General features: G+C 32.1%; 1 protein-coding gene across 1 annotated transcript; it reads left to right on the top strand.

Annotated features, from left to right (window-relative positions):
* The first annotated feature begins 334 nt into the window (after positions 1 to 334).
* LOC132936922 (uncharacterized) lies at positions 335 to 13,850 on the top strand. The gene is made up of 4 exons (XM_061003733.1): positions 335 to 1,802; positions 6,163 to 6,618; positions 9,415 to 10,492; positions 12,521 to 13,850. Exons 1-4 carry the CDS (start codon positions 433 to 435, stop codon positions 12,647 to 12,649), a joined length of 3,033 nt encoding a protein of 1,010 aa, XP_060859716.1. The 5' UTR covers positions 335 to 432; the 3' UTR covers positions 12,650 to 13,850.
* Positions 13,851 to 14,123: the final 273 nt, after the last annotated feature.

Raw genomic sequence — 14,123 nt, 5'->3', positions numbered from 1 at the left:
TCTTGGCTTCCGTCCGAGGCGCTTCTGACGACGGCTGATCGTCGTTGTCCGTATATTCAAAGACCGGATTGTAATCGACCGGTTCGCTTCGATCCAGGCAGGTTGCAGTTGGTTCGTTTCGCGCAACTCGTCCTCGTAGCGTACGTTTTTTTTTTTATAATTGTATAATAACTTTATTCATGTTTCACGCGTGGTATTTTGGTTCTTTTAATCACTAACAGTGTGTTTTTTCTTTTGACATTTTCTTACAGTTTTTTTTTTTAAATTCTTTTTACTGTTCGCCATAACGCCCCACCGCACCAACCTCGTTCTCACTTTGCACGTGTCTAGGGGTGGTACGTCGATTGTCATCTGATTACTACTTGTGTTTTGACCACCATCCGGGCTGCGCCGGATACTTATAGACTGCTACCAACAACACAGCTAGTAAGTATGCAACAGCCACAACCCTTTAAAAAGAAAAGGAAATGTGTTACCGACCTTGACAGACACCGGAAACATGCCCTAAAATCAATAATCGTTAAGGATTTACCCATACATGATATCCGATGGAATCTCGGGTACCTTACTGAATTGTGTGAACCAGTATTGTGTAAGGGACCTCCTGTAAACGGGTTTAAGTCAAGTGCAGATGTATTAAACAAAGTCATCTTTAAGGTGTTTATGTCGTACTCGGATGCTTTCCAGCTAGGATCCACAACCCATCCACTTAAAAATGTTATTCTGAAACCAGGAAATTATTTAGAAGGTCCAAAACCTCGTAGCCTTAAGAAAATGAGTGACACAAGTCTGCTTCCAAATGATTATAATATTTACGAAGTGCATATACCTGAAAATAAAACACTCGAAGACATTAATACCGTAAAAATGATTAATTGGTTATGGGTAAATCAGCGTCATAATTATGACGCCTGGATGAAGATGATAAGAGTGATGGTCTTGACTCAACGCCAAATGCAATTAGGTCCAATTGAAAATGACTTTGACAAAAAATGTATTTCTACAAGGGCATCAGTGAAAGCATTGATCGGTGACCGAGGCCTATGCCATGGTTTATGTGATCTTATAGTTCCGAAACTTTTAATCGACCGAAGCACAGGATTATACAATTGGCCTGGATGGGCCTTGACTTTTGATACGGATGAAAACAGTTCATTTCACTCGAGTTCACCCGGTAATAGTGACTTCGACACGGACAGCGTCGACAGCGGACCCATCGGCGTAGCATGTAATCGCCCCCGTATAACGGGTTTTACGTCTTTTACTGAGACATCCAGTGAATCATCAAGTGAAGCTTCAGGTAAATCAAAAACTAGCAGGCTGGACGTTTTTATTAATGGCCACGGCGGGAACTACTGGGATCAACGTATGCGTAAACGGTTCGATTTGTACATGCGCACATCGTTCAACGAACGGCGTAATCGTGGAGCCATTCGCGAGGCGAGGCGCAAGGTGCGTCTCCAATATGACAGTGAACGTCGTTCGACGGAGCCGCTCTTCAACGCGGAAGCAAAGCGCGCTGAAGCGTTGGCTGCTGAGCGTGTGCGTGCCGAGTTGCGACACCAAAACGCCACACAACGAGTCAATAATAATCCCACACCAAGGGGAAAATCCATTGAACATTATTTGTATCGGTATAAACAGTTTAATCACAAATTAAAATCTCAGTTGGAGTGTTCGTGGACACGATATTACGGAAAAAAGTTCATTCCTACATATTTGAATAATTCGGAGCACCAAAAAGATATATCGTTGAAATGTTGGGTATCACCAGTTCCGTGGATTCATCAAACCGGAATAAAGTGAGTTATATTGTGTATTTACAAAAATTATTGTACTTTTAGCAATTAATTGTTTTTTAGAGTATAGTAGTTGTAGTAATAGAGTAGTAAATAATTATTGTTAAGAGGTCGTCACCCCTGCATATTATCGTCCCCGTTCATGCAAAGTTCAAACATTTTTCCAGTTTATTATTATATAGAATTCAGTTTAAAAATATAATCTACAATATGCTATGTTCAACTAAGTCCCAATATTATTTAAAGATTTAAAATAAACAATTTAAAATGTCAACTAAGTCCAATCGATAGTTTCCTTAGTACGCAGAACACACCTGTAGACTCAATACGTTATGACTTGTATGAGTCGTTGGTAATTCATAGAATATATAGTTAAACTCATATGCAAAATTGATTAAGTCCATTTTTAATCTATAAAATATTATTTTAATAATTATTGAACAGTTAAAATTAAATTGATTAGGTTTTATCATTCATTATAAACATATATAAAAAATAATTATATTATATGAAATAATTAAAAAAAAAATAAAAAAATAATATATTTTTATTTTAACAAAATAGTAGTGATATTATAATAATAGTACTAATTGTATGAAAATTAATTGATTTTGATTAATTTAGGTTGTGCCAGGTCAACAATTACATACACGCGAAACACACTAAGTCCAACTTAGTAATTTGTATTTTATCTATAGTAAGAATTATAAATTTCACAGTATCTTATTATCTACCACCATTCATAAGCAACTACTTTACTTAAAATAAAATCAATTAAAACAAGCAAAAACAAAATTTGGCTACATTTGACATAAATTAAAATTTTGAAAAAATTGCCAAAGCTGTTCTCAAAAGTCATGTTTTTGGACTTAGTGTGCATTGCATAAAGAGGGATATATTTATATATATTGTTTCCGCCTTCCGCACGTACAACACAGCAAATTTTTGTTCAAAAGTTTCAATAGTGTGCTGTTTTGATATTAGAGTGAATTGACCTATTATCAAACTTTAAGGTAAGAACATTATCTGTGTTTTCACTAGGGTTTTTTACGATATTTTAATTTTTGAGTGAATTATGAGCATTTTAAAACATTAATATATTTTAACTCACTTAAAAATTAAATTACCCTAAATAACCAACGAGAAAATATGGACAATGTTATCATATAATAGTTTTATAATAGGTCAATTCACTCTAATATCAAAACTGACTGCACAAAATTGAAACTGGTGAACGAAAATTTGCTATGTATTGTACGCGTGTAAGACGGAGACAAAACTTGCGGGTACCACGTCTTCTTAGGTACAACCAGTTTATTGCAAACATTTAAAAATCCTATCATAACATATTTTACCATATTATTCTAATTATTGCTTAATATTCTTTTTGTGTTCGTACAGTTTAGCGTAGTAGGTACCTAAGTACGTTACATTACCGACCATCACAATAGTATTGTAGTTCACTGATATTTAAGTGGCTGTGGCACTACCGTTTGCGGTGTAGAATTTATTTGAGAATAGTTTCGTCCTTTTTGTTCTATTTACAGGTACACGGAAAAAAATGTAGTTGATACAACTGTTTAAATGGTTAGGCCAACTATAATCTCAGGTTAATATAGTGACACAATAAATGTATGGTTGGGAGTACTAAAATGAATTAGTTGAATCAATGTAGTTGGAATAACCATAAAATAATAGTTGGAATAATAGTATAATACTATAAAATAAACAGTATAATCAACCATAATGAATAGTTGAAATTACTATTTTGTATGGTTAAAAAATTGAAAAAAAATGTTTAAAAAACCTATCCCGGAAGATTGGCCCCTCCACGAACCCTCTTACCGGCAAGCCCTATTCGTTCGAAGTCCTACCTACCTAACACTGAATTAAAAAAATTGTGCAAAAGAGAGCTATATTTAAACGAATGGTTTTTTTTAGTAACTGAATTTTTAAATTGTATTATTATTATTTGAATTTAAAATTTTTATTGTTATTTGTATTATAATATTTTATATGTAAACAAATAAGGATGTAGAATTAGTATAATATAATATTATTGAAAGCCATTAACCCGTAGAGTAATATTAATTGACTTATCCTTTATTAATCTTTTTTTCTCTTATATTATTATGTTGTTTTAATATCTAATTACTGTGTATTATCCGATATGTCAAAACTAATGATCTGGAGTTCACTACAGTGGCAGATCCAGGGCTTAATTTAGAGGTGGAGGGGGGCATCGAGAAAAAAAAGTTCAAAAAGTACAAAAATTGGCTACAAAATTGGCTAAACACAGTGTAAAACATAGGTAAACTATGACGATTGGGAGGAGGGGGACAAATGCCCCTTCCCACCCTCCCTAGATCCACCACTGGTTCACTAGGCCAATGCTTCTTAAACCATAAAAATTGTCAAATTATTGTAATTGTTTTAATGTTTTTTGAGAGTTATTAATTTTTCTTAACGTTTTAGATTGAGTTTTGTTTTATTTGGTCGCGTTGGGTAGTCAATTTTCCTTAGTTTTAGTCCCTGTGAATACATTTGAATACTATATAGGTATAATGACTACGGCGTATTCAAAATATAATTTCCCGCGGGGACTTAAAATATTATTGAAATAAAAAACTGATGTTAAATTTCTAATTGTACGTAATCTGAGCAAAATATTGGGAGGGGGGTCATCAACCCCAACCTCACAAAAGTACTGCGTTTGGTAGTCAGTTGTACTATACTTGTACTAAATTGTATGGTTGGCATAACTATATTATATAGTTAAAATTTTAACATTAATTATAGTTGCTGTAACTTTCCAATATTTGTACATAAACCATTTTATATGGTTGAATTTGAGTTACTATTTTATATAGTTGAAATTACTATAAAATAAGTTGGTGCAACTATAACTTTTTAACTAATTAATTTTAGTACCCTCAACTAAATAAATTGTTTGATATAACTAAATAAAACGTTACGCCAACTGAAAATTATCCAACTATTTATTATAACCAATTTTTTTTCCGTGTATCTTAACTATTCGACTTTTTTCGATTTATGTATAATACTATTATTGTTCGGGGGTAAACATTTTGAAAATATAATACATGATACCTCATAAATTGTCCATATACATGCTTTTTAAAAAATGTATAAAATACATAGTCATAATATTTTATGATAAGCAATTTAAGTTAGAATTTTGACAAAATTCGTCAAAACCACTAAAATTTACAGATAATTTGGCATTTTAAAATTCATTAGGATTTTATCAAAAAAAATAATATAGAATTGATTTAATTAGATTGATTTCAAATTTTTATTTTAGAATATTAGATGGTTATATTTTGACTTGTCTTTATCATTATAACCATTTCTATTTTTACGATTTTTAGTAATTATTGACTTAATGTATTGTGAAATATAAATTTATTTAAATACTTATTATGATTAATCTATGTCATGACTCATATTATTATTAATATGAATAAACATTCACAAATTTGTTTAATAAATTATTAACAGTAAATAATAAATGTATTCTATTTAAACCTATTATATTTTATTTGTTACATTATGTTACATTATGACTGTCCCTCCTACCAATAAGGCATGCGCCTAAAGGTACGCCCGTTTAAATATACAAATAATTTATAAATAAATATTTAAAACTACTTTTTAGAAAATACACGTTTTGATTCAAAAATACAAAACAAAAAAAAACTTTAAACATTTAAACTTCTTTAAATAATAAGAACTTCGTACTTATAGGTAAAATTTGATTATTAATAAAAAAAAAAAATTTCGGACATAATTTACATATTGTACTTTTTTCACCTATAGTTTTTTTGGGAGCAATTTACATATACCTTATTTTACCAGTACTTCATTTTGGGCAGAATTTACATGCTAGTTGGAAACCGGATGACGCAATTTGACGACAGCACGGGAAAATGGTGTCGCGTAGAACCACACGAATTTTTTGCACTTTGCTATGAATCTAACCGATGACTGTGTCAGTCGTAGTCAACTGCGTTACCACCACGCCATTCCAGCCCTACAAATTTTAAATAGTTATATTATTTAAACTTTTAATGGATTTGTCTTAAGAGGGTAGAGTGAGCGTAGCTCATGGATGTAGGGTTTGACTTTGTATTATTTTAGGTAGGGGTTAAAGTTTCAGTTTCAAACCGCATTGTACTCAATCTATCAATTTAAAATATGAATTTGCGTGATTTCCATAGCATGTGTATTTACAAAAGGTGTTTAATATCATATATAACGTAAAGGTTAAACACACATATTATTAATAAGTATATCGCATATCAGTATACTAACGTGTTTATGTATTTTTGTTCCATATCAGTGGCGGATTTGCTGCGGTTAGTATGGCCATACGTCAAATGAGATTGATCGAAGTAATTCTGGGGGAGGCGGAAGGAAGAAATTCAGACGAGCTGAAAGATATGTTGCGACAATTATCTCCAAACGGAGATGTATACTTAAATTCACTCAAAAATAGGTTTGATAATTTTGGTGTTAAAAGTCTATCAGAATTTAACAATTCAACGATGTTGCATCTAATATCTATTATGAGAGAAAGCAAGGTAACAAATTGGGGAGAAATATTTAGTGGTGACGTTTTAGCGCACGTGGCAATGGTTGCTAACTTTTATAACACACGGTTTGAAATTCGTTATGTGAGACAAGATATATTGGCCAACTACAAAAATGATGAAAGTCCTGAAGCAGGCCCATCGACAAGAGATTCCCCATTGTCCATTGTGCAGCGTTTAGTACGTGGCCACTTAATCGCTGTTTGGTAAGTTTCTTATTCTATAATATAACCGATAAGATATATTAACTGTGCTCATAGTCATAAGCTGGGTGTAGGTAGTGACTTTGAGATCAACCAAAAATGATTAAATAAACATTATACAGACAAATAGAAATAAATTAAATGGTGTAAAACTTATAATATTAAAAGATCACTAAACCTGCATTCTTTGTCTCCAATTTACAAACGCAGAACATAGCAAAAAAATGTGGGCAAGTGGGTGTCACTCTGCTGTACAGTAGGTCAGAAGTGGGTCACTGTAATCGATGACATCAAATTTGAATTCAATGATAACAATATCATTATATACGAAGAACGATTCTAAGCGAAGACGGTCAGTCAGCCTATGATATTACTAAGTATATTTGATGATATTATTATTGTAAATAAAGTAGTTTATTTACCTATTTACGTGGAACCTTGTTTTAAATGTTCAATCCTTAGCTATAAAAGTTGAACATTTTATAAATTGTTAACTACAAAATATTTTTTGATTTGATAAATTTTATTAAAATTTGAACTTTAAATAGTTATTATAAAAAATAATTGTGCATATATTTTTTTAAATATTTTTAAACTACTATAATAACAATATATTAGGATTCTAGTATTATGTTTTCACGCTTTTTGACCCAAAATATATTTTATTGACAATTATAGAAAAAAAAACTAAAAAAATTGAAAAAAAAAAATGTCCGTAAACGAGTCAAAATATTTTGAAAATGTTATCAAGTATAGGAATCGATAAATTATACATTGGTTTAAATTTAAAGTAACTTGGTATAGTTATTTTTTTTTGAACTACAGCAAATTAATAAAATCGCTACAGGAGTAATCGAGTAAACAATATGCAATGTTGTAAAAATTTGAATTTAAACGCTCATAAAAATTTAATTTGACTTTCCAGTAGACATTTTTGCTTTGAAGGTAGAAAATGTATGCGTTTTGAGGAATCTTGTATTAAATTGTCAAATTTGGATTTAATAAGAAAATTTTTTACTCAAAATAATTTGCACATATTTGTGATTTTAACGTCTTTTGTCAAAGTTCAAATTTTAAATGCTTATAAAATAAAATTTTGAATAATTTTTAACTGTTATTATAACAATATTAACAATATTAACTTTTTTACCCAATAAATACAATTTTATTGATATTTATTGTAAAAAAAAAACTAAGCAAATTGGAAACTGATTATGTCCGTAAACAGCTCAGAACAAGTCAAAATATTTTAAAAGTTGTATGGCGTATAGAATATGCTAATATAAAAATTTAGTGAACATTTCGTGTATCTACGGTTATTATTATCTTTAGTTGCACCAAAAACCGAAATCAATTTTATCAAAACCCGAATTTGCGTAAAAATTCCCATTTTCCCTTATTTCCCCCCCTCCCCCGGCTCTTTTAAAAGTACTAGGAATTATTACTTTTGACCCCCAAAAATTTCAACTAGATTATCTTTCTTATCAGAAAAAATTATGTTGAAGAAAATCTAAGCATTTTTACTGTCCTAAAAAGCGATGACTGACACACACACACATAATGGTAAAATCAATACATTTATCGTTTTGCTCAGAATCAAAAACATGTAAAAAATAAATATTAGACAGTATCTGTACAGCACACATCAGTCGGTATTTACTCAGGCTTACACTCATCAGTTTAATATTAGAGTGAATTGATCTATTATCTTATTTAGAATCAAGACTATTATTTAGTAATACGGAGCAACGCATGTTATGGTTAATTTTTAAGGAACTTCTTACTTAATAATAGAACACTATTTACAAATCTCGTGATTTTGATTTATATAAGTACATCACAATTGCATATTTTTTAAATGATGCGTACTGATAATACGTATCAGTCAGTAAAAATAATATTTATATACTTTAAGTAATAGTTGATATTAACGTAGTTATTAATAATTTATTTTACATATAGTCAATTCCGTCTATTTATTGTTATTAAATCCTGATTTATTATGAAAAAAGAGTTAAATCTTAAAGTAGTTATGCTAATATTATATCTTATTTTAAGTCACGTTATGATTATTTTTATAAATCAGTATTGGTTTACTGAAATAAATAATATAATAATATAATAATATAACAAAATATAAATAGACTACATAAAATATATCTTTTTCATTTTATGTATTGTGTATAATGTTTACTTACACTTTTTATAGTAATATGTTATACTTTATAGTTTTATAATTTCAAAATAAATTCATATTATACATTTTAAAACTTTCCGAGACCCACAAAAGTTACGGACAGTTTGGGAACCTATATGGTCCAAAATCCAAATGGTTAATTTTGCGGTCTATTTTAACCAAGTATTTTGTGGGGAACTTCGTACAAGAAGTATAGGTCGACATTTTAGTTTGTCCATAGAAAATAATATAGGTATACTAATATTGTATAGAAAAATTGCGGTTTCAGAACATTGATGTTTTTATTACTTATTTAATTGGACTAAATATGATATCGTTTTAAATACTGCCATGTGCATATTATTATAATATGAGAGATCCATAGACTAAATAGTAGATAAGTAAATCATATTCCTGTTGGCACGTCACAGTAAGAAACTAGAGTCTTAGAGAGCCACCGTTATATGGCTACATTGGGGTATGCATATACGTTTATCTGTGCCCTATAGGTTCGTCGGTATTAATTATTAATGAATTATTATTATATAAAATAGGCCTATATGATACACAAAGTAATTATAATGATTTATATTGTATGATGTCTTGTCTTCGGTATGTTTCAGTTTCGACGCCGATGAAAAAAAAAGACCAACGACCAACGGCGGCCGTTCCGCATATTGGACCTTGCTGTGCGGCGTCATTGTGGGATTACCGTCAAAGAAACCTAAAAAGGAGCCATTACCAGTGAATAAGTTTGATCGCAAAGACACGCAGTTGGCTTACGCGTACCACTACGAGCCCGAGACTCACTTATTAACGCCAGTGGGATTCGTCTGCCCGGAGACGGACGAGCCGGTGGACATTGAAACGATAAAGAAACGAGCTGAACACGTCGCCGATAAACCGAACGAAAATAGCGATACACATTGCATAGACTGCAAAATAGGACGTCAGAAGTGCCAGAAGTGTATGATCGAGTACGTTGACAAGAAACTTGACCTTGAACGGGACGCGGACAGCGTATGGGTGGTGGCCCGGCATCGCGACGAGTACGTGGTTTGGACACTCCGGGAACTTGCCAAAAGCAATAGGCAGCTGCGCACGCCTGGCAAGGAAATACTGAAAACCATCCCTCAACAAAGGAAGAATGAATGGATAATTAGAGATTCCCTGATTGGTCGGTGCAGGCCGGGTCCGGGTGAGTCGCTCAAGTCAATCAATTCCGCGTACTGTCAACAGGAACGTGAACGACTGAACATGGAAAGGCGCAATAACCGCGACGTGTGCACCATGGTGGTCGAACAGATGGAGTCGTTGAGTCACCAATACCCGGATCTCCTCCCGTCCGAGTTGGTCGAATTGCTGGACCTGTCCATGTACACCAATGATTTGGCGGAACTGTGGAGGTCTGCGGCAACGGTAGCTTACGAAACCCCAGTCAAATTCCCGCGGACTGAACCAGAAATGCCACATCAAATGCCGGTAGCACCACCCCCGTATCCGATACCCACATCACCGACACCAGTGACACCACCCACGCACACAGGGTCACCTAGCACAAATTGTCCGTACATTCTTCACAGTGGCCCTAACTTCGATAGTTGCTTAGCTAAGCAGTACGTGTGCTTTGAGCCGTTAGAGAGTCGTTATCAAAATAATGGCATGGACTCAATTCCCGATGTAAACAATATAAATGATATCGTGAGTATTACTTGTATTCGATTAATTATTATTATTATTATTATTATTATTATTGATTTTCAAATTTGGGATGATCTATAATATATAGGCTACAGCCAATGAATAATATAAAAGTACAGAATTAAAGAGCTGAACCGAGTTCAAAAAATTTAAGAACTGAAATATGTTGCAATAAATTATAAATAATAATAAAATGTGGGTAAGTGGATGTCGCTCTGCTGTAGGTACTATAGGTTACAACTGGGTCACTGTAATAGATGGTGTTAAATTTGAGTTAAATAATATAAAATTGTTGTATACGAAAACGGAAAAACAATTCTAAGCAAATACTGCCAGTATATGATGTAATTTATATTTGATGATATTATTATTGTAATTATTGATTAAAGTAATTTATTTTACTATTAATCATTAGTATACAACATAAGTTAAATTAAAAAAAAAAATAAATTTGAAAATGTCATTGTGTCTATAAAATATAATACTCTAAAAGTAACTAAAATTATAACTCTAAAAGTTTCATAATATATCCATGAATAATATTTTGAATTAACTAAAATCAATATTCTTGGTTTTAATATACAATTTCGTCAAATTTGATCATAAATAGCCTGTAGAAAATAACTGTTTATATATTTTTTAGAAAATTTGGTTACAGTATGAATTATTTATGAGAATTATTTTTTTAAATGATCAATCAATAGCTATACAAAATGAACAATTTATATTTTTTTAACTACAATAAATTTGAACATTTTCGATATTTTTAAAAATGTTGTCTATTATTGTTTAAATACTTATAAAAAGAATTGTGTTTTATAATTTTTCTAATGAATAGAAAATGATAAAATGAAAATTTGATGAAAATTTAAAGTACTTACAGTTAATAGTTTTTGAATAACGACAAAACAAGAACATGCATTTCTAATTTGAAATAATTTGCCAATTTTAGTAATTTTTCAAATATTTAACTTAAGACGTTCATAAAAAACTTTTGTGGATTTACCTTTAACTTTTTTTTTAATTTCCATTTACAACAAATGAGAAATACCTATTGTATTTTATTTTCAAGTATTTTGACCGTACTTATAATCATCAATAGTTAAAAAAAAACTAAAAAAACTCGAAATTTTCTTATGCCTATAAATAGCTAAAAATGATTAATTTTATTTGACAACGTAGGTTTTTAGTTTTTATTACATGTTTTTTGAATGTGAGTGAAAAGTGGATAAGATTAAGCGATGCCATTATAGAAAAGAGGCACGCGAATACTTTTTTCATTGTGATAGATAACAGTCATCAAAGAGCAACATTTTACAATCCTTCATATTCATTTACACAACATTGGTTACATAATAACAAATGAATAACACTGTTTTATACTGATATTAAAATACGTAATATTGTATTCTATGATTCATTAATTCTGTGTTAATTGGATTTACAAATTATTGGAATTTTTCATCAAATTCAGTACGATTGCTCACAACTTTAAAATTGTAAGACATTACATAAAAATATGATCATGTAAATAATATATGCTAATAAATTAAGTATTATAATTTGCATAGGTAGTCTAAATATTTTTACAATAAAACAATGACAAACATACTTCAGTCACAACTCGTGTGCACAAAACATTTGCCCCATAGTCTCTAATAATTAATAATCCGTACTAATAAAATTATGAATATAGGTATAGGTTATAAATAACAAAATAATATATAATTTAATCGCTGATCATCGAAAGGGGATAAGCCCACTTTTTTAATTGTTTAGGAGAGATGAAAAACATGTCAAGGACGTTTTTGTTGTAAACTATTATTGTCTAGACTATTTTTAAATATCGAGACGCGGTGTCTTTTTCTGCTGCTAAACAACTAAAAATCACGATAAAATCAAAATCAATAAAAAACAGACTTATTATTTATTCTGCAGATATCTATATAGGTACAAATAAATACGTGATACATTATCAAGAACTAAAATATTTTATTTTTATTTTATTTGTTTTTTGCATCCGTGAAGTTGGTTATGCCAGTCCAGTTCCATTTTTCGATCGAAGGCAAGTTGGCAAGTTGGGTTCGAAAAGAGCAGCGGTCTCAGAGGGACGACGCCAAAAATCGTGCCTCAACATCGGCCACGTTCACTGGATAAGTTGTCCAGTGGCCGGTCGCGCCCGTCGACGGCGGTGACGGTTAGGTGAAGGTTTCGGCAGGACGGAGAACGGGGCGAGCCCGCCTTCGTTTCGCCGCAAAACCAAATAGCGTGCGAGTCTATCCAAACCCACAGCCGCCTGCGTCAACTTCCACCGTCTCAGCCACCAACGGTGCCGCGGGCGCATGCGCCCAAACAATTACCACCCTCAACCCACACATTTTGCGATCCAGCATGCCACCGTAGCGCAACATTCTACGGCTATCAACACAACCCCCGTCACGCGATTCTAATCTCGACGTGAATTGCGCCACACTTGCCATTCACGCATTCATCATTTCAACGTGAATCGCACCACACACATGCCGTTCTAGTAATAATTCTCATCTCGACGTTAATCACGTCACAAATTCCATCACACTCGTAACCACCCGAATCCGCCGTAATATACTCACCGCTCGCGCTCGCCGTAATATATATATAATATATATCAATTTATTAATTTTTACTCGATCACTGAACCGTGCCGAAATGGAGAACGCGTCGAACACGAACCAAACAACCGAATCGGACCCGGCCAGACGGGCCAGACAGGCCAGACAGGCCAGACGGGCCAGACGCAATCGACTACGAATCAACACCTGGCCCGATGTCGTGGACGAACAACAAGGACCGCTGATAACCATCCAGACGACCATCCTGTCGTTCGTCATAATGGTCGTGTTCTTAACACCAATTTTGGTCAGCTGTTACGCGGCAATCTACATTTTCGCCGCCGAATTACAATTATATTACAAGATTTTCACCTACCCAATGCTGCCCGATTTTCCTCATTCCACAGTGGCAAGTTGTTGCGCATTATACCTTAACACATTCCACGTGGCCGCCCTTGTATTGTTTATCATTTTCATGTGGCGAAAGACGTATGTCAGTATTCAAATAATCATTGAATACATGTATAATGGTGAAATATTTTTGTTGTAATATATTATTATCATAACATTTTAATTCAATATTTCACTATTAGTTATAATGTAGACGTAGTTATAAAGCAAATCCCTGATTGGCCGTTTTGTAACGCTAACCATTTGGTTTTTCTTACACCGATTGAATGATGTCGATCAGGGGTCGCTATTACTATTGTAGTTGTATTTAAAATATTATTCGATAGTTTTTAGTAATCGTGACATTTTTATTATTTATTTAGAATTTAATATCATAGAGACAATATTTTTCTGGAAAAGTACATTTGTCCAATAATAGTCTTTACAAAAATCCAAATTTAAGTTTATAAATTAACAACAATAATTTTGAATATTACAAAACTTAATAAGCTAGTGACCCTCTAATTTTAAATTATTACAAAATGGTAAAAATGTCATACTTAGTTATTATACTTATTATCAATGTCTGCGTAAAAGCGGTGTTATAATTTAACAACTTATTTAGGTATACATAAACACATATTACAATT

The sequence above is a fragment of the Metopolophium dirhodum genome, chromosome 1 (genome assembly GCF_019925205.1).
Source record: "Metopolophium dirhodum isolate CAU chromosome 1, ASM1992520v1, whole genome shotgun sequence".
Taxonomy (NCBI): Eukaryota; Metazoa; Arthropoda; class Insecta; order Hemiptera; family Aphididae; genus Metopolophium; species Metopolophium dirhodum.
The sequence above is the reverse complement of the archived record's forward strand: the minus strand, read 5'-3'. Positions and strand labels throughout refer to the sequence as shown.